General features: G+C 42.7%; 1 protein-coding gene across 5 annotated transcripts in view; it reads right to left on the bottom strand.

Moving 5' to 3' along the window:
- GPBP1 (GC-rich promoter binding protein 1) overlaps positions 1-25,212 on the bottom strand; it is a 94,864-nt gene that overhangs the window by 36,353 nt on the left and 33,299 nt on the right. For 4 of the 5 annotated variants that reach the window (XM_066241035.1, XM_066241015.1, XM_066241056.1 and 1 more), the window contains exon 3: positions 9,516-9,635. In XM_066241035.1, coding sequence (XP_066097132.1) covers positions 9,516-9,578 — 63 coding nt within the window. In that variant the 5' untranslated portion in view covers positions 9,579-9,635. Of the gene's footprint in view, positions 1-9,515; positions 9,636-13,599; positions 13,610-25,212 lie in introns of those variants that run through there. The other variant, XM_066241024.1, reaches the window with a different exon arrangement.

The following is a 25,212-nucleotide window of genomic DNA, read 5'->3' as shown; positions in this document are numbered from 1 at the left end:
GATGGCAAGGGGCAGATTTGAAACAAAGTGCCCCAATGGTAGCTGGGAGACAAGGGATGTTTTATCATGACAATGGGGACACAAATGAAAGGCAACAGGGCTGTGGCCACAGAGTCAAGGAGTCTCCAAAGAAAACACATAAATGGTATCAGCGAGGAGGGCACCATGTGCTGCAAGGAATGAAAACACCAAGAGTAACTTGATTAAGGCTGAGCCACTGCTGCCTGCTGGACACGAAGCCAGCGCAGGGCCCGGCTCCCGGGAGTGACCGTTCCACTGCGCTGAGCACAGCAGCTCTCACAAAGCAAAGCATGCAGAACTCAGGAAAAGGAGAGACAGATTTCCATGGCTCTGCTGGACAAAGGTACCCAAGTCGCCATGCTAACCACTCCCCTGACAAAAAGCCAGGTACACTAAGGCAGTGACTGAGCGTACTGAGGAGAGCAGGGCATGGGGACAGGGAAATCCTCACCCCTGATGTCTGCTGGAGCCAGGAGGCACACAAGACAGGAGGCAACCCCACCCTGGGCTCAGGAGACAGAAGAGAAAGTCTACAAGCACCCCCCACCCCATGCAATCCCCTCAGGGGAGTCTTTCCTCCACCCTGCACTTTTCTACACCCTCAGGTTAACATAGAATCACCTGAAAGTTCACATCATGGCCTTGATATGCACACACCAGACTCCTTAGTTCCTGAAGCAGAAAAAAGTGCTCCAGTACCTCAACCTGACCAATGGAACTTGAGAAAAATCAGCAGTAGGAAAGGGAAACTGATGTGACCTTGCTGGTGGGGCCTTTAGGCCAACTCAGCGCCCTGTTGTGTTTCACAGCTGGTACTTGCTGGGGACCGTCACAGGCTGACAGCTGAGATTGGCCCATGCCCTTCCGGGCTCCCAGAATGAGAGTCGCTTTAGGCGACCCCTGTGTTTTGGTCGTTCGACCTCCGCCAGGGTCGCGACCCACAGGTTGAGAACCACTGCACTACGTACATGCCTTCACAGGGAATGTGCAATGCTCAGCTCTGATCAAGAACAGCTACTGAAAGTAAGGACTAACCAAAAGGAGTACCAGGGCTCCTGATCATAGGGAAATAGGGTTTTCAAGGGCATAACTGGCCTGGTCCTGCAGGCATCTCAGTTCTGCCCACACAAGCGGCAACCACCCTTTGGGGTGAAACTTATTCCCCTGCAGCCACTGGTGTGCAACGAAGCTCTACAACCCCAGCAGTGTCCCTAGCGTCTGGGCCTTGCTCACTGGTGGCTCAAGTAAAACGATGACGGTGTCTGCTGGGCAACAGCCACCTGCCCGACACCACTGGCAGACACATGAGTGTGGTGTCGGGGGCAGCGGGAGCAGCAGCAGCAGGGAAGAATGAGCTGACTGCCACATATCACATTCTTAAGGACCAGGCACGGTACACTTTCTGACCCAGGCTGTTGCCCATGGCCTGGCCAAGCTCGTCTACAGTTGAGCACCTACAGAAAAGCCCAGGAAAGATCATCCTTCTGATGCACAAGCCACCACTGCGGGCCCACCATGACTCTTCAAGCCACCGCTGGGTGCCCACTCTGACTCCTCCCAAACACTGGCCCACAGTGCACAGGAGCAACTCCATCAAACCTTGGAGCAATCGAAGAAGTCTCACCATCACTGAAACTTTTTCAAATTACAGTGCCTGCTGTTGCGCTCTGATTGGCTAGCTCTGGTCACACTATTGCAATCCCTGAAATTAACCTGTGTCGTGTCTTTGGCACTGCAGATCACTATCAATCCAGCAACAAACAGGTCTTCTATAGTCAGAACGCGTCCCCCCTGCAATGGGCCAGCGTTCCACACTCCCTACTATCCACAGGCACCCAGGACCACCAAGCATTCAGTCTCCTTAAAACTCAGCTCAGGCCTGACTGGTGGAGGTGCAGTGGATAGAGCACTGACCTGGGATGCTGAGGTACCAGGTTCAAAACCCTGCAGTCACTGGCTTCAGTGTGGGCTCATCCAGCTTAAGCACAGTGTCATCTACATGATCTCATGACTGTTGACCTGAGCATGGGATCACAACTTTGTTTCATTCTGACTGACAAAAATGCAAACAAGCCTGACCAGGCAGTGGTACAGTGGATAGACCGTTGAACTGGGATGCAGAGGACACAGGTTCAAGACCCCGAGGTCACCAGCTCGAGCGCGGGCTCATCTGGTTTGAGCAAATAGCTCACCAGCTTGGACCCAAGGTCGCTGGCTCGAGCAAGGGATTACTTGGTCGGCTGTAGCCCCACGGTCAAGGCACATATGAGAAAGAAAGCAATCAATGAACAACTAAGGTGTCGCAATGAAAAACTAATGATTGGTGCTTCTCATCTCTCTCCATTCCTGCCTATCTGTCCCTATCTATCCCTGTCTGTAAAAAAAAAAAAAAAAGCAAACGATTCTCCTAACAAGTCATAGCACATGAGAGAAGCAATCAGTAAAGAACTAAAGTGGCGCAACTACTAGTTGATGCTTCTCGGCTCTCTCCCCTCCTCCCTCTCTCTTAAAAATAAAAAAGCTCAAATCAATCTATACTCTCCATCCCTCCTCTCCTCTCCTCCCACACCTCAGAAAACAGCTGGTCAATGAAGGCAGCATGGGCAAGAAGAGACCGTCTCTCTTCAGTCACTTCCCAGATGGCCATCAGGATGACAGACATGAAGTTACAAGAGTAAACAGACCTACTTCAAAAATCCAGGATTCTGGCCTGATTACCCCTGCACATGATGTTCTTTCTCCTGAGAGTGAATACAAGTCAGGCTACCCCTCACAGTGGTGGCCAGCAAAAAGGCGCCCAGGGAATTCAAATAATCTGGTCCTGCCAGCTGGTGCGGCTTTTCCAGAGAGCAATGAGGCACCACCAAAATGACTCTACTGCTAAGGATTTACCCTACACATATATTCCTGCAGCTTATCCCACTAACAGGTATCTTATTAAATAATCCATGCAGATCCATTCGATAAAAGATTTTACAGGCACTGAAAAAGTTAGTTCCCCATGTGCTAACTGTAGGAAAATACTGGCGATGCCATCCCTGAAAGAAAAAAAAAATTCATGTTTTTGTTTTTGTAGACAAGAAGGGAGGGAGATAAAAACATTAACTCCTAGTTGCGGCACTTTGTTCACTGCTTCTCCTACAGGCCTCAATTAGGAGGCCCCAGGCAACCCAGTGACCCCTTGCCTTGCTCACGCCAGAGACCACGGGGTCATGTCTATGATCCTGCGCTCACGCTAGTGACCTCAGGGTTTTGAACCTGGGTCTTTGGTGTCCCAAATCAATACTCTATCCACTGCTCCACCACCTGGTCAGGCAGCAATTTCATTTGTTTACTCAAACCAGGATAAAAATATACTCTGGTGTATGCACAAAAGCATCCTGGTATTTCACTTCCGAAATTTAGTCTACTACCTAATAATCAAGAAAATTAAACTGATACATTTTAAAGTCAGGTACACAGATCCCTGCAGGTTACTCATCTCTCTCAACCTCAGTTCCCTCAAGTATAAATGAGGAGAAAACCAGACTCTCTACATCTTAGTTTCTGTTAGCTTTCCAAGGAAGCATTTTACATAGTCACTGGTATCTAGTAATGCCTCTAGAAACATTAGATATTACAAGGAACAAAAAAGAGACCATGTCTATAACTTTCCCTCAAATATTTTAATTCTTTTTCTGGATTCCTTAAACTATCTGAATCCGTAATAAGAAATTCCACATAGTAAACAGGAAGTCTGAATAAACCTGAATAAACTCAGCCACCCATCTGAATTTTCTGATCCTCTGTTGGCCTAGTCCTTATTTATTTATTTATTTATTTATTTATTTATTTATTTTAACAGAGACAGAGAGAGTGAGTCAGAGAGACGGACAGGGGCGGGCAGACAGACAAGAACGGAGACAGATGAGAAGCATCAATCATTAGTTTTTTGTTGCAACACCTCAGTTGTTCATTGATTGCTTTCTCATATGTGCCTTGACCACTGGCCTTCAGCAGACCGAGTAACCCCTTTCGAGCCAGCGACCTTGGGTCTAAGTTGGTGAGTTTTGCTCAAACCAGATGAGCCTGTGCTCAAGCTGGCAACCTCGGGGTCTCAAACCTGGGTCCTCTGCATCCCAGTCCAACGCTCTATTCACTGCGCCACTGCCTGGTCAGGCTGTTGGCCTAGTTCAGTGATGGGCAATCTTTTGAGCTTGGTCTATCAAAATTCACCAAAAAACCAAGCATAACTCGAGTGGTATGTCACTTCGAGAAAAAAACCATAATTTCGTGATATTTATAGTTTAAGTAACAAAAATGTATAATTGTAATATATAACTGTATTTAATAAACCAAAAACTAATTATTTAACTTACCTACTTAGTGACTTCTTTGTTCATCTGTCAGTCGGTTTCTTTGTTGGTCTTGATATTATTTATTTAACTTGTGTGGGGTGCAGTGAACTAAGATAAGTGAGGAGGGAGAATTCTTTAACTAACCTGCCTATTAGTGACTTTTTTGTTGCTGAATTTCATTGGCTAAATCTTCAATCGAAGGCTGGTATTTTGCACACTTCAAGCCCAAGCAAGTACTACTAACTTCATCTGTCAATCTGTTTCTTTTGTTAGTTTTGATATTATTTAAAACTGAGAATAAGGTCTCACAAAAGTAGGTAGAGGGAAAAATTGTGAGTAAAGCCATTGCTATATTTTTCAGGGTGCTAAAAGTGTCTGGTACAGTTCCAGGCACTCTTTAAGTTTCCTGTTTGTGGTGGCACTCCTCTTGATTCTCCAAGCGGCACCTTTCCAGATTCTCAAGCTTTGACCTCAAGTCAACAAAAACCTGAACCCAGATGCATTTGTGAAATTCTGCATGCTGCATCTTATGTAAATTAAGATGGCTGTTGCTATTTCTAATGGCGGGAAACAGCACCCATAGCACAGGCCCTCGCTTCTCCCAGCCTCCTCCTCACTTATCTCAGTAATGATGGTCAATTAGAAATCCACAACACCCCAGAACAGTAGATTGGATGATGGTTGCTGTGGTTATGTGGTTGCTGGTAATGGCGATCACAGGGCCCCCAGAGATGCGTCCCCTGCAGCATTCCACTGCTCCCTGCTCCGCCCGCCAGAAGTGAGGTCAAAGATCCCCTAACGGCCTAACCGGAAGTCTCAGAACTAGACACTCTGTGCCAGAGTTCTGTTGTTTTGGCCTACAGACCTCCAGCACAGAGTGTCTACACTACAGCAAATGTTTTATCCTTATTTACTGCTCCTGGCTGTGCAGGAGCCGAGGATGAAACATCCTTCTCGGCATGCAGCCCCATACTTCTCTGGTATGTGGCCATGTGTCATCGAAAATGGCTACACGTGTCAGTGCTGACACGCATGTCATAGGTTCGCCATCACGGGCCTAGTCTTAACAGCACACATTTTCCATTCAGGCTGACATTGCTCACATTATTAAAAAGTACAATATTAATCATTGTTTTTTAAATGTTACCATGAAAAGAAACAATGAAGTGCTGCTACTACTACACTCAAGCCACTGAAATAACTACAGAATATTAAAAACAAATATAAAAATCCACTGACTGGTGCACTGGTGGCCAGGTAATTCACTTGGTTGGAGCATCATCTGGACACGCCAAGGTTGCAGGTTTGATCCCCAGTCAGGGCACATACAAAAATCAACCAATGAATGCATAAATAAGTGGAACAATAAACCAATCATTTTTCTTCTCTCTCTCATCAATAAATAAAAAGTTTCAACAAAAATAAAAATAAAGCCTGACCAGGCAGTGGCACAGTGGATAAAGCGTCGGGATAGAGCATCAGACTGGGATGCGGAGGACCCAGGTTTGAGACCCCGAGGTCGCCAGCTTAAGCGTGGGCTCATCTGGTTTAAGCAAAGCTCACCAGCTTGGACTCAAGGTTGCTGGCTTGAGCAAGGCGTTACTCGGTCTGCTGTAGCCCCACGATCAAAGCACATATGAGAAAGCAATCAATGAACAACTGAGGTGTCGCAATGAAAAACTGATGATTGATGCTTCTCATCTCTCTCCATTCCTGTCTGTCCCTATCTATCCCTCTCTCTGTCGCTGTAAAAAAATAAATAAAAAGAAAAAACTTACCCTGCTTTCTGTTTCTCTTTCCTACCATCCGTTCTTTTTTTTTTTTTTTTTTTTTTTTACAGGGACAGAGAGAGAGAGTCAGAGAGAGGGATAGACCGACAGGAACGGAGACATGAGAAGCATTAATCATCAGTTTTTCGTTGCGACACCTTAGTTGTTCATTGATTGCTTTCTCATACGTGCCTTGACCATGGGCCTTTAGCAGACCAAGTAACCCCTTGCTCCAGCCAGCGACCTTGAGTCCAAGCTGGCGAGCTCGGGGTCTTGAACCTGGGTCCTTCCACATCCCAGTCCGATGCTCTATCCACTGCGCGACCGCCTGGTCAGGCTCCTACCATCATTCTTAACAACACACGCCTGGCACTGTCCTCCCTCAGACAATCACAACAATGGAAGGATGCCTCAGCCTCACAACAGGAATCAGTTTATGACATAGTACTTCCTAAGATAAGACGATGGGAAGAAGTACAAGACTTATACAAAAAGAATCTAAATTTTTTAGTGTCTACAACCGTTTCAGTTCCATGTTCCTTAAATAACAAAAATGTTACTTCACAAACTGCAGGTCAGGACCTATTATACGATGATGGAATCAGTACCAATTTGCATTTTTTAATGGAATAAATAGGAAAAAAGACCACAACTGAAAATAGTTGTGCACCACAGGTACATAACTTTTAGTTATATCTATGTGTTTACAAAAAAATTAGGTGCAATTTACTTCTACTGGGGCCCAATAAGCATTTCGAAAGAAGAATGCCCTGTGCCAGATATTATCAATGCAATTTAAAATTTCACCACATGATGGGGCTAAAATTCTACATGCCTAAAAAAACTACTGAAGTGCTCTTCTGAAAACATTTTTTATCCTTAATTCAAGTCCTCGTATCATCCCTTCAAACAAATAAATGAAAAGATTTCATTAGCTGAAATAGAGAATGCAGCAGTAATATTAGTTGTTCCCCTTACTCAGCATAAGATTTAAATGGACTCTGGCAGAAAACAAGAGGTTAATGGCGAATGAGAATCCATGAATAGTGATTTTTGAGATGAAAAAATAAGAGAGAAGGTATAAGAAGTCGTATAAAACACATTTTTCATTGTTTCTGTGCCTCTAGGTTAACACACCTTTGGAAGGTCCCTCTCTAGAACCTTCCTTCTAAAGCTGGACCACCTTCAAAAGAGCACAGAATCTTAACTAACCTGTCATCCATCCACCTTGCTCCCTGCCACCCTCAGGGAATTGGCCTGAAATTCAGATGCAGAGAAGACACCTCAAACTGTTATTCTCCCGAGCATGTGGGATCTCACTTCTCATCAACTGTCATCAGTTTGCCTCAAATAAAATCTTATACCAGTTAAAACAAAACAAAACACAATTTTAGCCTGACCAAGCAATGGCGCAGTGGATAGAGCTTTGGACGGACATGGAGGACCCAGGTTCGAAACCCCAAGGTAGCAAGCTTGAGTGTGGGTTCATCTGGTTTGAGCAAGGCTCACCAATTTGAGCCCAAGGTCACTGGCTTGAGCAAGGGGTCACTCGGTCTGGGTGGAGCCCCCTGGTCAAGGCACATATGAGAAAGCAATCAATGAACAACTAGGGTGCCACTACAAAGAGTTGATGCTTCTCATCTCTCTCCTTTCCTTCTGTCCCTATCTGTCCCTCTCTCTGACTCTGTCTCTGACAAAAATAAATATAAATATAAATAAATAAAACATATTTTTAAAAAGTAATGACTAGAAGCAATATGTTTGTGTTTACCAAAACTATTTTGGGTAAAGTCTAAGGAAACAGTTTCAAATACTGCTAGCTATGAGTTTAAATTGATACTATTTTCTGGAGGCAATTTAGAAAAGTGAGAACCTGGAGGAGGCAATCCCAATTCTCACAGCCACATCACCACTCAAGAGGCCTACAGCCAGAGGTGGGTTCAGGAAGGCAGGACATAAGTATCTCACTATACATAACAAAAGGCAACCTTTGTTAACCTCCAATTGCCAGTTGAATAAAGAATTCTTTTCAGACCTTTTAATGTTTTGCAACTAACTTTCCAGGTGCTGGTATTTTTTATTGATCTACTTAAAAATGAAAACAAAGCTTATACTTAACTCAGAGAAAATGAACAAAAGAGAAAAAGGAACTCTGGGGGAGAAGGAAATTTATGCACGTTCAAACCCTGAAGGAATCCTGGGAAAAAATGAATCCACCAATAGGACAGACAAGAGCAGCTGGGGGGGGGCAGGAGGGGGGGATTAAAAAGCAAATTCCAGAAACCAACACATAAGAGGAAAAGAAGTCAACAGAGCGACTGTGACGAAAAAGTAACCTCAGTGGCTTGATCAGTAGGCGTCTCCAGTTCCTAACTTCAAATCCCATTTTACAGACTATGACATGGAATGTTTAATAATTCCACTAGAATGCCAGAAAGGAGTCCTATGGGCAGAGTGCAGAATGGAAAACACATCCTGAACTCTAATCTAGGCACACATTGATCACATGACAACAGGTAAGTCAATTAACGTTTCAGAGACTTACTCTGTATAAAATAAGTGAGTTTATACGATCACTAAGACCCAGCTTCAAACATTAAACATCTACTGGCTAGGAATTCTGCAATTCCAGTGGAGCCTTCTCAACATATGATGGGCCAGATATATTCTAATCTAACAAGTCCCCATAACGGAACAACTTTCCAAATGATGAAACTGTTCCCATGAGCTGTTTTTCATCTTGTCTAGTAAAACTGCCTATACCTGGTAGAGCTTTTTAGTAGGCAAGCAGATGACCAAGGCCCTTGCAATTCCCTTGCATAAGGAAGGGGAAGACAGCTAGTAAACCACAAAGATCGACTCTATCTAACTCCAAGGCCCCTCAAATAAACTATTCAGTTTTGGTATTTTAGAAAAATGAACAACTTTTAGATTAGTGAGTCCTGATATGTAATGATGTTGCAAAGTCCTCATTATGCTTGAAATTTTAGTAGTGTGCCATTCAAAGTCTCAGTGCTATATAAAAATGTCTTCCACTTCCAGTTATATGGAAAGACTTCAAAAACCTCCTTTTTTAAAAAATACTATCTATAGGATAGGCAAGTTATCAGAAAAATAAGTAGGATGCAAAAGTAATGTTCACTGCCTCTAACTGGTTTAAAATAGTGTGCAGAACTTTGATCAGCACAACTTTGAAATAAATGGTTTCATATGTTGATGTTATCTTAAAAACTGACTTTTCATATAAAAACCAATAAATAAATGGTAACACAAAAAGTATTTCACCACAAAAAAATTACATCTTTACATTTTAACTACACTTGTGTACAATGTGAACCAAAGAGGCAGACAGAAAGACAAGAGAGAGAGGAGATGCGAGGAAGAGTACCTTTGTTGATGATGGTGGAGTGGGAAAATTAAGCCAGGCTGGAGCAAAGTCATGCTGCGCCATTTAGGTCCAGTCTCTCCGACTCAATGAAACAAGGCTTCAACACCTCATGGCAAGTCCCTGTCATATAAAAATGGAAGGAATTAGACCTGTAGCTCCTGGCCAAAATCTTCTCATTCTGTATCTCCTTTAAATTACAATGATCTCACTACTTTAAGATTCCACTTATAATGAAATACCAGAAAAGGCAAGAGCAAAGTGATAGAAACAAGACCAGTATGGGGGGAGGGGGGGTGAAGGGTCTGTAGAGGTGGGAAATGACTGCACAGGGAAAGAGGGTATTTCTGAGGTAATGGGGTATTACCTAGGATTGTAGTGATAGTTATACAAGTGTACACATGTGTCAGAACTCACCAAATTAATACACTTAAAACTGGCTCATTTTACTGTAAAAAGTACAATAAAGCTTTTTTTTTTTTCATTACAATGGCCTCATCACAAATAGACATCAAGTGTCTGCTGATGTCACACAACAGGATGCACAGAGCAACCTCTATGATGTCTTCTTGTCCCAACCCCAATATGGAATGTGAAATCTGATCTACCTACCAATGTACAGGACGTTCAACCTAGAGAAACCCAGTTAAAGAACATCTGAGGGAAGTAACCCAAGAAATCCAGAACACAAGGATACTCCACAGGTCCAATGACCTGCTTTCTTCACAAACAAATGGCTCTGAATAGGCAGATCAGTCAAACACAATGTGTGGGCCTTACATTTGGATCCTTACTCAATCCAACCAACTCTTAAAGAAAATTATGAAATAATCAAACACTTAAATTGAGTAGCAATTTAATCATTTTAGGTGTTATGATAGTTAGTACAATGATGGTATAAAAAAAGATATATAATGATGTCTTTAAAAGATATATACTGATGTCTTTACAAGTATTATTGATAAAACTGGAACTTGCTTTAAAATAAACCCAGGCCTGACCTGTGGTGGCGCAGTGGATAAAGCGTCGACCTAGAAATGCTGAGGTCGCCGGTTCGAAACCCTGGGCTTGCCTGGTCAAGGCACATATGGAAGTTGATGCTTCCAGCTCCTCCCCCCTTCTCTCTCTCTGTCTCTCCTCTCTCTCTGTCTCTCCCTCTCCTCTAAAATGAATAAATTTTAAAAAAAAGAAACTTAAAAAAAATAAAATAAAATAAACCCAGGAATGTTCAATAGGTTTATAGTTGAAATAAGGCTGTCCACATTTATGTTAGTACAGCAGTTGTATAAAAATACTTTTCTCTCTACTTACGTGAATGGTTAAAAAATTCGATAATTAAAAGGGCATTTTATTACAATCATGACAACAGGTATCCTAAATATTTCAGCAATTACTTTTCTTCTGCATTTTAAATTTTAAGTTTCTGTGAGCTTCTCTCAATTGCAGCAATAAAACTTTCAAAGTTGACAGCCCGCTCTAAATACAGTAAATTCAGTTCTTCTAAATAAAGCAAAAGCCAAGTGGGCAATTGTACCCATTTCAACATAGACCCTAAGACTATTAGTCAATGAGGAAATCAAATTCCCTGAACATATCAAAATGTCTAAGTTTAATAATGACAAATGTTTTATATTTATAAGTAACGTAACAGTGAAAAATTAGAAAAATAAAATCATCACTACCACTGTTAATCTTCCTTTCTCAAAAGTCTTCTTTCAAATATAAGTGCTATGCCGTACTTTTTTTTGTTTTTTTTTTTCTTTGTTTTTTTCTGAAGCTGGAAACGGGGAGAGACAGTCAGACAGACTCCCGCATGCGCCCGACCGGGATCCACCGGCACGCCCATCAGGGGCGAAGCTCTGCCCACCAGGGAGCAATGCTCTGCCCCTCCGGGGCGTCGCTCTGCCGTGACCAGAGCCACTCTAGCGCCTGGGGCAGAGGCCAAGGAGCCATCCCCAGCGCCTGGGCCATCTTTGCTCCAATGAAGCCTTGGCTGCAGGAGGGGAAGAGAGAGACAGAGAGGAAGGAGGGGGTGGGGATAGAGAAGCAAATGGGCGCTTCTCCTACATGCCCTGGCCGGGAATCGAACCCGGGTCCCCCGCACGCCAGGCCGACGCTCTACCGCTGAGCCAACCGGCCAGGGCCTATGCCGTAATTTTTTAAAGCCACATCAATTTCATAAAATACTTTTTATAAGAGTCTCAAGTCAATACAGAAATATTCTACTTCTATCCCAAACTGTGCTGGTCTATTAAAAGATGAGTTAAGAGTGGCCCGATACAGGATCCCTGGCCAGTTGGCTCAGTGGTAGAGCATTGGCCCACCATATGGATGTCCTGGGTTCAATTTCTGGTCAGGGCACACAGGAGAAGCACCCACCTGCTTTTCCACTCCACCCTCTCTTACTTCTCTCTCTTTCACTTCTCCTCTCCTCCTGCAGCCATGGCTCGATTAGAGCAAGTTGGCCCCGGGGCCCCAAGGATGGCTCAGTGGCCTCTGCCTCAGGTGCTAAAAATGGCTCCAATTATAAGGGAGCAATGCCCCAGATGGGCAGAGCATCACTCCCTAGTGGGCTTGCCAGGTGGATCCCAGCTGTGGCACATGTGGGTGTGTCTCTACCTCCCCTCTTCTCACTAAAATGAATGAATGAATGAGTGAATGAATGAATGAATGAATAGTAGCCCAATACAGGAAACATGTAACTGGTTAGCTCATTATGATTAATGAAAACATCTAAATACTGAAGGCCTCATGGAAGCCAGGGATAGAGAATCATTGATACAATTCAAAATACCTGACACAATTCCAGGAAAACATGAAACAAATGTAAGATTTTAAGACAGTACCTTACCTATCTAAATAATCTACATAAAAATTCAGTTACTCTAATTCTATTACTATCTTATGTTACTTTTTGATGTCTTCTGAAATAAAAATGAAATCTAAAGAGTTTCAGGATGTATGAGGATTTTTATTTTCTATTTTGAAATGAAGCTCAATACTTAATTGCTTTGTAATGTTTGTGATAGAGTATTACTTTTCCAACAATTTTCTGTTGAAACCCTTAAGATTATAGTTCTAATAACTCAGTAAGAATGAAAAATTACTTTTATAACCTGTGTCAATGAAAATTCACAAGACACTCCAGAGGACTTAAATTAACCAATAATTTAAAGTTTATCAGCCCTGGCCGGTTGGCTCAGCGGTAGAGCGTCGGCCTAGCATGCGGAGGACCCGGGTTTGATTCCCGGCCAGGGCACATAGGAGAAGCGCCCATTTGCTTCTCCACCCCTCCGCCGCGCTTTCCTCTCTGTCTCTCTCTTCCCCTCCCGCAGCCAAGGCTCCATTGGAGCAAAGATGGCCCGGGCGCTGGGCATGGCTCTGTGGCCTCTGCCTCAGGCGCTAGAGTGGCTCTGGTCGCAATATGGCGACGCTCAGGATGGGCAGAGCATCGCCCCCTGGGGGGCAGAGCACCGCCCCTGGTGGGCGTGCCGGGTGGATCCCGGTCGGGCGCATGCGGGAGTCTGTCTGACTGTCTCTCCCTGTTTCCAGCTTCAGAAAAATGAAAAAAAATAAAAAAATAAAAAAAATAAAGTTTATCATTTTAAACAGGGTCTTACCCAAAATGATGGTTAAGTGAGAAGTCATATACTGAAAACTATCCCCTAAGAGACAACCATTAACATTAGCTATTCATTTTCTGCAATGTCTTTATGAATTTTAACTTAAATCTAGTCCTTAAAGACGAAAGTATGAATAGCTAATGGCAATTTCCATGTTCTGTAAAAGGTAAAGAGCATTTACACAAGTATGTGACGAGATCAGACTATGCCACCCCAAAATATGTCATTTTGACATCAGAACAGCTTTGAACTGAAGGCATCTTGAGTTCCCAAAATAGCTATCTACCTAACAGCAGAGCCTCACAAAACTATCAATCCTCTAACCTTGAGCAACACAACTCCAACCTTCTCTTCCGGGAGACAAAAAAAATCTACACATCACCCATACACTGCCACAAACTATCATTTCTCCCATCAATTCTTCCTTTCCCTTAAGTTCCCTTTCTCCTGTGAACAGAGATCCCAAATTCCAACCATCTCTTTGATTTAGTCATCTCTAGATACTCCACAACCCGAGCACATGCTAGTAATAAACCTGCATTTTCTCTTGTAAGCGCTGTTTTGTCAGTCTAATTTACAGGACCTCAGCCACAGACCCTAGAAAGGTAGAAGGTAAAGAAATTTTACTCCCTTCCCACGTGTAAGGAAAATTAGCCTCAAAAGCTCCATCCTATTCATTTCCTAACTGTGGTTTGTGCCATCTGATTCACTCCGTCTTCCTGTCCCGGTATAAATGGCATGGATTGAATTGTGTCCCCACCACCTCCAAATTCATATGTTGTAAATTCATAAGTTGTAAAGCCTTTTGTCAGAATGTAACCATATTTGGAGATAAGGTTTTTGAAGAGATAGATTAAGAACGCTGTTAGGGTCGGTCCTATTCCAATATTCTCTGTCCTTTCAAGAGGAGGAAATTCAGACACACTGGGCGAGTTGAACAGAAAGGGAAGACAACATAAAGGCGCAAGAAGGTGGCCATCTGCAAATCCAGGACAGAGGTCACTGACCCTGCCTGCATCCTGACTTTGAACATCTTTCTAGCCTCCAGAACTGGTAAATTTGTTTAAACGACCCCGTCTGTAGCAGCCCTTGCAAACTAATACAAACAGCATCAGAAATACACTAGAAACACACACACACACACAATCTCAACTGGTGATTACTACCAAAAGGGGACCGGCAAATCAGCAGCCCTAATACCACCCCAGCTCAACTGGTCATTAGACTGAGAACCTTACTTTAGCAAGTTTATGTCATACTCTCGGTTTCTTCTCAATTGAAATCAAGAAAACTAGTTACCTTGCAAGATTCAATTTGGGAACTGTTAAAACTATAAAAAGACCACTACCCTATATATTGCCAGATTATCTACATTCAAATCCTTCAATATTAGGCTAACTTTTTGAAACATTTAGTCAAACTAACATTGCTTCATTAAGAAGGTAAGAGCCAGAAGATGACTATTCAAATTCACCCTTAGTGTTCTTTATTGTAAATCTGCAGAATATGCCTTTAATATAAGCTTAGGTCGATATAGTAATAGATTTCATTTAAAAAGTGAGTCTTCCTCATCCCAATTCCAGCCTCAGCAATAAAATGGGGCAGAACAAAGAAGTCAAGGGGCCTGGACTAGGAGTTCCAGCTGGAGTAAGAATGACAGGGTACTAGGACATGGGTGTGGCCCAGCATGTCGGCATCCATGCAGAGCGACAACCAGGGATTGGGTATTAGACCCAAAAGAATGAAGAAGGTATCCATATGAGAGAAAGCAAGGCTATAATAGGGAGTCAAGACACTAAGCAAGAAAGGAAGGTACCACATGGGGAGGTGGCAGCAGGTGAAACAAAAGATTGGTGATGAACGGGGAGATGATCAGTAACGAGTAAAAGGAAGAAGACTAGAATGGAAGCTGGGGGATAGAGCCATGTCAGTGTGAATAGTGGTTAATGTAGTGACGTGGTAATAATATTAGGATAGTATGTGCCTATACGACATAAAGGTGAGCAAGTCTGCTCATGCAGATGTACTTTTCCCTCCCCCAGCTCTGTGCACCAGAGGGGCTGAGCCTCCTGACACTCCAATAGCGATGAGCATACTTAACATCTGGTTCCTGGCCTCTAAAAACCATTTTTCACTAAAAGAAACCAGGGTTTCCCAGAGAACAACTGACTCCAAAGTTTGAACAAATGACAAAACAAGCCTGGAATATTCTGTCGTGGGAGTAAGGAAGTGTTCAAATAATGACTAGGAAACACCTAAAGAACAAAGAAACAAGTTTCAGTGGGTTTACTGGCCAAATCAGGGACAATTCCAACATTAAAAATGAGAAAAGACACATGAAGGACATCAACAAAAATGGTGAAAATAGGGATTACCAAGAGCCTACCCCTCCATAGAAATGCCAAAATGTCAAGCAAAATCCGTCAGAATCAACAAGAATTCAGAAAAAGTCAAAGGTGTATAGCGATCAAGCAAACTTGAATACAGTAGAAGCTCTGTGGCATTTTCATGTGCCCTGACCACATCTCTCCGGGGCACAGAGGCGACCTTTAGCTGCAGTTTGGGACCTGGGTCCCAGACCTTACTGCACAGTCATGTTTGTGCAGACCTGGCTGGCAGCCACAGAAGGAACAGCAAGAGGCACACAGCCTTTGTTTTCCCTAATGTGGAAGGACAAGCTCCTGTGCAGAGAGTACTCACCCAACTCTGAGAGGCATTAATAACCCTACCTGAGACAAAGGTTTACAAATGACTAAAACGACAGCACACCCACAGCCTAGGAGGAAAGGCTAGGAGAGAATTTCTCTGGGAGATGATTTCATTACAAAGAACTCCCTTATAGCAGAGAACTAAGAAAACCACACAAATACCCAAAACAAGAGGCATACACAGAAAAAACCTGAAAACCCTAAGTTTTCACCTCTGGCTGATCTTCTAGGTTCAGCAAAAGCAGGAAGTGAATGAAGGCTAAAGCAGTTATAAAGAGTGTGGCTAAACATTTAAGAAATGCCCCAACACAGACAATAGGCAAAGACTAGGAGAGTGCTGGGCAGATAAAATATTATATATTATGCTCACTTTGTTAAAGATGGTGCTGCCCACATGGAAGCCTGTGGCACAGGTGATATTAATGTGTGTTGGGGGTGGGCTGTGGGCAGGCAGGATCCTTGTAGCCTGGGGTTTGGTTTTAAGGCTGAGCCTCTCCCACCCTTTTTGATGTGGGGTGGTGCAATCCCATCATACCTCAGATAAGTGACTTTGTATTAGAGACTTCCCTATTTTGTATATTGGATTAAAAGTTTTGATTTCTGCACTATAAAGTAAGGCAGACCGGGAGCTTGCTCTCTCGGTTCCTGAGATTAGCATTAGAAGAAAGAGCAGAGAAAGGCCACATGGAGGAGGCCAGGAGAAGCAGCCAAGACAGTGGAGTGCTGGAGACGCCAGTTTGTGCAGAGTTTGTGCAGGGAGAAGGAAGGAGATGGGAAACAGAGGTGAATGGGGCTAGTGAGCTAGAAACTTTGATTCTAGGAAACTCAGATAAGTCAGTAGCTTTGTGAGCGCTGAATCAGTGGGTTTTGGAGCCCAGTGTGTCTTTTACTTGCCCGCCAGTACAAGCTAGGATTAAAGCTAATGGCCCACCAGTTCTTGACTCCGTTGTTTCTTTACCGACTGTCTGAATCCAATGCGAACCTGCATGGGCCAGTCAGCTGTGATGGTGGCACCGGCAACTGGCCTTACAGAGAGCTATTTTTTCTTTTACTTTTTTAATTCCTTTTTGGCTCCAAACATGCTTCTGCAACAAAACACTAACAGAACACATAAGAGATGGTTCTTGTTCAAGAAACTGAGAACACTGTTCCGTGGACAGCTGAAATAATACTGGCACTGTACTGCACTGAATTGTTTTCTCAACCCCTGAACCTCTATAAAAGGATTAAAGTCTGTAACCTGAGGGTAAAGCGGAGCTAAATGGTGATGGAAGGAGGCCTGACTTGGGGTGTGAACACCAGTACACAGATGAATTATTACAGAACTGTACAACTGAAACCTATAAAAAAATTTTTTTTAATATTATTTTCCTTAAAAAACAAAAACAGATAAACACTAGATGTGCCGCAAACCAGCACAGCTAGTAATTCCAGGTCCTGAGGGAGAATGGCGCAGAATTAAGAAAATAGACTCACCGAGAAAAGAGGATGCAATCGAGAGGCCTCTGCAATACTGATGGCAAGATCAGAGAGAGAGAGCCCCTCTCTTGCTTTATTATATAGCATAGAAAATTAAAGCCTTTAATCCAATATACAAACAAGGAAGTCTCTGATACAAAGCCACTATCTGAGGAATGGGATTCCTCATAAAAGTGCACTACCCCACATCATGCAAAAGTCAAAGGTGTAGGGAAAAGCTGAGTTTTAAGAAGGGTGTTGAGAAGATCTTAGTCTTAAAAGGGTGTGTGGAAGATCTTAGTAATAGAAGGTTGGAGAAGAGCTTAGTCTTAAACTAAGCCCTAGGCCAGTGGTTCTCAATGTGTGCGCCCTATGGCAGTGGTCCCCAACCTTTTTTGGGCCACGGGCTGGTTTAATGTCAGAAAATATTTTCACAGACCGGCTTTTAGGGTGAGACAGATAAATGTATCACGTGACCGAGACAAGCGTCAAGAGTGAGTCTTAGACGGATGTAAGAGAGGGAGTCTAGTCATTTTTTAAAAATAAAACATCGTTCAGGCTTAAATATAAATAAAATGGAAATAATGTAAGTTATTTATTCTTTCTCTGTGGACCGGTACCAAATGGCCCACAGACCGGTACCTGTCCACGGCCCAGAGTTGGGGACCAGTGCCCTGTGGTATTCCAGAGAAATAGGTGCCTCTTATGGACCAAAAAACCAACAGGGTTTTTGGAGTTTAGTTTGTTTGTTTGTTTACAGAGACAGAGAGAGGGAAAGACAGACTGGAACAGAGAGAGATGAGAAGCATCAATCATCAGTTTTTCGTTGCCAACACCTTAGTTGTTTATTGATTGCTCTCTCATATGTGCCTTGACCGCGGGCCTTCAGCAGACCGAGTAACCCCTTGTTAGAGCCAGTGACCTTGTGTCCAAGCTAGTGAGCTTTTGCTCAGTCCAGATGAGCCTGTGCTCAAGCTGGCGACCTCAGGGTCTCGAACCTGGGTCTTCCACATCCCAGTTCAACGCTCTATACACTGCGCCACCGCCCAGTCAGGCTGGAGTTTAGATTTTTGAGGGACAGAGGTGTGGGGAATTGGCTGTAAGCTGACAGTCTGCCCAACCTCCCAGTGTTGTAAGGTACCAAAAAGCTGCAAAATTAATTTTGATATTCTAGGATGAAAAGATCAGGCTTTCCTGTCCTTTCTTTGGAAAATGGAGGAAAAAGAATATAGAAGTCTCCTGACTTACAAGGACTAGGGTCATTTGGTTTTAAGTTCTCTGAAAGGATTAAGGTTATCTAAAGAACTCCCTTTTGCTTTCAAGAGGCAAAATTTACATACCACCCTACACTGATCTTGAGTGTCCCTCCCTCCCTGGAATCTGAGATTAACATGTACCTCTAGGCAAAGGAGGAGATAGTGTGCTCGGAAAGTCATAGGGCACTTTTGACAGGTCACAGGAAAGCAACAAAAGACGATAGAAATGTGAAATCTGCACCAAATAAAAGGAAAACTCTCCCAGTTTCATACCTGTTCAGGACAGTTCGATGTGGGCTAATGCACATATTTTTTTAAGGCTTCTTAGGTAGCTATCCCATATAGCCTCCACAGACTCGTCACTGACTGATGGCCTACCAGAACGGGGTTTCTCCACCAAACTGCCGGTTTCCTTCAACTGCTTATCCCACCGAGTAATGTTATAAACATTACTTCATTATAAATGCGCTTCATTATAAACGTGCCGATATTCACGTTGCACTTTGGTCACAGATTCGAATTCAGCGAGCCACAGAACACACTGAACTTTTCTCTGTGCCGTCCACATCTTGACTGGCATGGTCATGGGCTGCTCCGCTGTATACACAGTGTTACGTCATTATCTGTGCATGCTTACATGCTGCCACATTATCCTATAGAAACTGGGAGGGTTTTCCTTTTATTTGGTGCAGATTTCACATTTCTATAATCTTTTGTTGCTTTCCTGTGACCAGTCAAAAGTGCACCATGACTTTACGGACACACTGTAGATACTAAAAGGATTTGTGAATGTCTTTGATTGTATTACCTTGAAAGTTTTAACATTCTTTGTAAATCCCCTAGACAAATGTTATAATCCTGTTAATAATTGTGTCATGCTGTCATGCCCCCCAACCTGTATGTAGTCAAAGGGTATATAACCAGCCTCTGAAATATACTTGGTGCGGACGATTTGGGTCTGCAAATGCCCCGTGTCAGCCATATGCAGCTGACATATTTAATAAATCTCCTCCTTTAATAAAACCTTTCAAAATTTGTCTGGACTTGGTGTCTCTACGTAAACCTGCTGAAGTGAGGTACCGTACTTTGCAGAATCTGGCATACAGTACTTTACAACAGTGGTCCCCAACCTTTTCTGGGCCACAGACCGGTTTAATGTCAGAAAATATTTTCACAAACCGGCCTTTAGGGTAGGACGGATAAATGTATCACGTGACCAAGACAAGCGTCAAGAGTGAGTCTTAGACAGATGTAACAGAGGGAATCTGGTCATTTTTAAAAAAGAAAACATCAGCCCTGGCCGGCTGGCTCAGCGGTAGAGCGTCGGCCTAGTTTGCGGAGGACCCGGGTTCGATTCCCGGCCAGGGCACACAGGAGAAGCGCCCATTTGCTTCTCTACCCCTCCGCCACGCTTTCCTCTCTGTCTCTCTCTTCCCCTCCCGCAGCCAAGGCTCCATTGGAGCAAAGATGGCCCGGGCACTGGGGATGGCTCTGTGGCCTCTGCCTCAGGCGCTAGAGTGGCTCTGGTCGCAACATGGTGACGCCCCGGAGGAGCAGAGCATCGCCCCCTGGTGGGCAGAGCGTCACCCCCTGGTGGGCGCACCGGGTGGATCCCGGTCGGGCGCATGCAGGAGTCTGTCTGACTGTCTCTCCCCGTTTCCAGCTTCAGAAAAATGAAAAAATGAAAAAAAAAAAAAAAATCATTCAGACTTAAATATAAATAAAACAAAAATAATGTAAGTCAGTGGTCCCCAACCTTTTTTGGGCCATGGACCGGTTTAATGTCAGAAAATATTTTCACGGACCGGCCTTTAGGGTGGGATGGATAAATGCACAAAATAAAACTATGCAGGCGGCGTAAAAACTGTGGTATTTTTAAATGTAATTGTCGAACTTACGAAACAAGCGTCAAGATTGAGTCTTAGACGGATGTAACAGAGGGAATCTGATCATTTTTTAAAAATAAAACATTGTTCAGACTTAAATATAAATAAAACAAAAATAATGTAAGTTATTTATTCTTTCTCTGCGGACCAGTACCAAATGGCCAACGGACCGATACTAGTCCTAGTCCGCGGCCCGGGTGTTGGGGACCACTGCTTTACAACACCACCTCACTTGCCTGATTAGGTTGCAAAAGGCTGTTAAAACTGTAGTGCTGGATTGTTTACACTACCCCCCCTGTCCCCCGAAATGACTGTAGGCAAGTTTCTTCTATCCTTTGTCTGGTGTGAAGTTTTCTGGTGGGGGTTTTCTGCACTTGGTAAAATTCTTGAGTTGCCTTGGAAATACAAAGATCTCACTGATTTCCTATTGGCCTACTTTGCCCTATAAATAAAGCAAAATGTGGTTTTGGGGCGCTTTGTTCTTGCCAGCAGCAATTACAGGGCCCTCCTGACCCCGTATTTTCTTAATTCCGTGTATTTTCTTAATTCCACACTGTTCCCACTCGGGACCTGAAATTACTAGCTGCGCTGGTTCGCAACATGTGCCCAGATATAAAAATAAATAGTTACTCTATTATACCATTTCATTATGGAAATACCACTCTTTTTGTTAACACAACATTATTATATTTATTATTAACACATCATTATAGCATTTTTAGATAAATACACCCAAATAAAATGGATAATTTCTCAAAAAGAAGCGTGATATTGAAGAATCCAATTCTGAAGGTGAGCAAAAGTTAAGTGTAAATAAAATAGGACCTGAAGGCTGACGGGCAGAATTTAATTTATAGCATTTTTCATTACACTGAACAATACGATTGGATTAAGAAACCCATTCATGGAAGCTTCAAGTGATTTTGGTTTAACATTAACAGAAGAAGAACTGGCAGCTATATCCACTGATCGTGGATTGATGATTAAACCTAACGAATTGTCACTTGAAGCCTTTTGGATTTCTAAAAAAGAATATGTGGCCTGACCTGTGGTGGCGCAGTGGTTAAAGCGTCGACCTGGAAATGCTGAGGTCGCCAGTTCGAAACCCTGGGCTTGCCTGGTCAAGGCACATATGGGAGTTGATGCTTCCAGCTCCTCCCCACCTTCTCTCTCTGTCCCTCTCTCCTCTGTCTCTCTCTGTCCCTTTCTCTCTCCTCTCTAAAATGAATAAATAAAATTAAAAAAAACAAAATAAAAAAGAATATGTGGCAATATCTTAAAAAACTTTGAACATTTTACTACAATTTTCAACATCCTATTTATGTGAATTAGGATTTTCTACCCTCAACACAATTAAGAGTAAAAAGAGAGGAATTCTTCAATGTATTGACAAAGAAATAAGACTTTGCCTCTCAAATATATGCCCAAACATTGAAGAAATTGCTAGGACACATAAGCCTCATGTTTCTCACAAACACAAGAATGGAAAAAACACATTCATGCCGAACCTGCCGAATTTGCTAAATCTTACTAAGACTGTATCTATATATATATATATATATATATATATATATATATATATAACTTTTTTGTCAAATTTTATTTTTTAATCCCTCTTTTTTACAAATTCTAAAAAGCATATCTCAAAAAATAACAAAAATGTTTTTTAATGTCAGAATAAATTTAAATTTGTTGTATTTATTTCGTTTTCTTACCATAAAAGCACACTTGAACTTTATATTTTTTTCTTTAATATATGACTTATTATAACATATTTCTCAGAAATTTGTATATAGTGCACCTACAATTATTTGTAGAATTTTAAATGCATCCCGATTTCAAAAAGTTTGAGAATCACAGGCTGTAAGGATTTTGTCAGCTTACAGCCTGTCTCCCACAAGATGACCACAGCTATGGATAGGAGACTACCCAAGCCAAAGAATACAAACTTTACAAAAATAGTTTAGAAATGCCTCTGAATGAACACACAACTACAACCCTCAGCAAGCAACCCTGAGATGGAGGCTGGCAAGGGAATAGTCAATTCCCGGTCTACATATTACAATATTCAAAATGCTCAATTTTCTACAAAAAAATAATAATAAAGCACACAAAGAAATAAGTAAGCATAACCAATTCATGGCGGGGATGGGGGGTTGCAGGAACTGTCCCTCATAAAACACAGACCTCTATTGTATTAAAAACAAAGAGCTAACGGAAACCAGGAGAACAATGTCTCAACAAACAGAACATCAATAAAGACATAGGCATTATAGAAAGGAACCAAAGAGAAATTTTCTGGAGTCAGAGTACAACTGAAATGAAAATTTCACTAGACAGTTTCAATAGCAGACCAATAGTAGACTTGAACCAGTAGAAGAACCAAGGACTTGAAGATAGTCGCTTAAAAGTATAGGTCTAAGGAGCAGGAAGAAAACAAATTCAATAGCACTGAAAAGACCTGTGAGATACCATTAAAGCACATCAGCATACACATAAGGGAAGTTCCAGAAGGAGAAAAGAGGAGAAAAAGGCAGAAAGACTTATTTAAGGAAGTAATGGCTAATCACTTACCAAATTAGGTAAACACACCAATATATGTATATCCAAGACGCTAATCAAACCCCAAGAAAGATAAACACAAAACAATTCCCCTCTGGCTGCCAACCTGCATCTCAGCGTGTGTGCACTCACTGCTCAGCCCCATTTCCTACCAACAAGATCAACTGCTTCAAGCCCAACTGCAGGCACAAGGGCACACGGGGGAAAGCAGCTGCCCAGAGAAAGACAGTGGTTCACAGCACAGCTACAGCAGGGGAGGGAATCTTCAGCTCACCAGGCAGAGGTGAGGGGCAAAGTTACCAGAGAGGTATGTTCACACACCAAGGAACACTGATCCACTTTAAGAACCCTGAACTGCAGGCATCTGTCAGTAGACTTCCGCCATCACAGGCCACACTGTACCAGAACCGCTGACGAAAACACTACCCAGCATCTCCAACCAGCAGAGAGCAGACAGTCTAACTTAAAGAGAATGGCATGATTTTATACATAGAAAATATACAGAATCCATGAAAACAACTATTAGAACTAATAAATTCAACAATGGTGCAGGATACAAGATCAACATAGAAAACTCAGGTATGTATCTATATATACATTACCAATAACAATCTAAAAAGTAAACTTAAAAAATTGAATTCATTCATAGTGACATCCAAAAAAATATCTAGGAATAAATTTAACCAAGAATCCCAGGTTTGATTCCTGGTCAGAGCACACAGGAGAGTGCCGATCTTCTTCTTCACACACCGTCCTACCTTTCCCCTCCTGCAGCCACAGGTCAATTGGAGCAAGTTGGCCCCAGGCACTGAGGATGGCTCCATGGTCTCTGTCTGCCTCGGGCCCTAAGAAGAGCTTGGTTGCTGAGCATCGGAGCATTCCCAGTGCATCACCCCCTAATGAGCTTGCCAGGTGGATCCTGGCACATGTGGGAGTGTGTCTCTGCCTCTCCTCCTCTCACTGAATAAAAAATAAAATTAAAAATATTTAACCAAGAAGGTACAAAACTTGTTCACTAAAAACTATAAAATATTGATCAAAGAAAATTTAAAAGACCAAATAAATATCATATAAAGACATCCCACATTAATATTGTTAAGATCATAATACTACCCCTGCCTGATTGGTGATAGCAAATGAATAGTGTTGACCTGGGACGCTGAGGTCCCAGGTTCAAAACCCCAAGGCCACTGGCTTGATGCTGGCTCAGCTGGAGCCCCCTGGTTAAGGCACATATGAGAAGCAAACACAAACAACTAAAGTGCCACAACTATGAGTTGATGCTTCTCATCTCTCTCCCTTCCTCTCTCTCTCACAAAAAAAATTTAAAAAAAATAGCAATACTACCCAAAGCGATATATGGATTTAACATAATCTCTATTAAAATTCCAAAAACCTTTTCGGCAGAAACAGAAAAGTCATTCTCAAATTCATTTGGAATGTAAGGTGTCACAAATATCCAAAACAATATTGAGAAAGGAGATGACAGTTATGGGACTCATACAGTGCCCCATTTCAAAACTTACTACAAAGCTACAATGACCAAGAGAGCATCCTACTGACATAAGGACAGGTATATAAACCAAGGAAATAGAATGTAGAGTCCAGAAAGAAAGTCCTGCACATATGGTCAAGTGGGGGTTTTTTTGTTTTTTAATACAGTGACAGAGACAGAGTCAGAGAGGGATAGATAAGGGCAGACAGACAGAAACGGAGAGATGAGAAGCATCAATCATCAGTTTTTCATTGCGACACCTTAGTTGTTCCTTGATTGCTCTCTCATATGTGCCTTGACTGCGGGGCTTCAGCAGACCGAGTAACCCCTCGTCCCAGCCAGCAACCTTGGGTCCAAGCTGGTGACCTTTTGCTCAAGCCAGATAAGCCCATGCTCAAGCTGGCGACCTCAGGGTCTCGAACCCGAGTCCTCTGCATCCCAGTCTGATGATCTATCCACTGCGCCACCGCCCAGTCAGGCTGGCCAAGTGATTTTTGACAAAAGTGCTGAGACTACTCTATGGAGGAAAGAACAGTCTTCAACAAATGGCATTGCAACACCAGGACTGAGTCACACCATCTACAGAAACAAACGCAAAAATGGATCACACAAAAATGGATCAATGACTTAATCATAAAAGCTAAAACTATAAAACCTATGGCCCTGAATTTGCCAATGGGTTTTTCGACATGACAAAAACTTAAATAACAAC

The sequence above is a fragment of the Saccopteryx bilineata genome, chromosome 1, assembly GCF_036850765.1.
Source record: "Saccopteryx bilineata isolate mSacBil1 chromosome 1, mSacBil1_pri_phased_curated, whole genome shotgun sequence".
In the NCBI taxonomy this organism is placed as follows: Eukaryota; Metazoa; Chordata; class Mammalia; order Chiroptera; family Emballonuridae; genus Saccopteryx; species Saccopteryx bilineata.
This window is presented reverse-complemented; position numbering and strand designations above follow the sequence as displayed.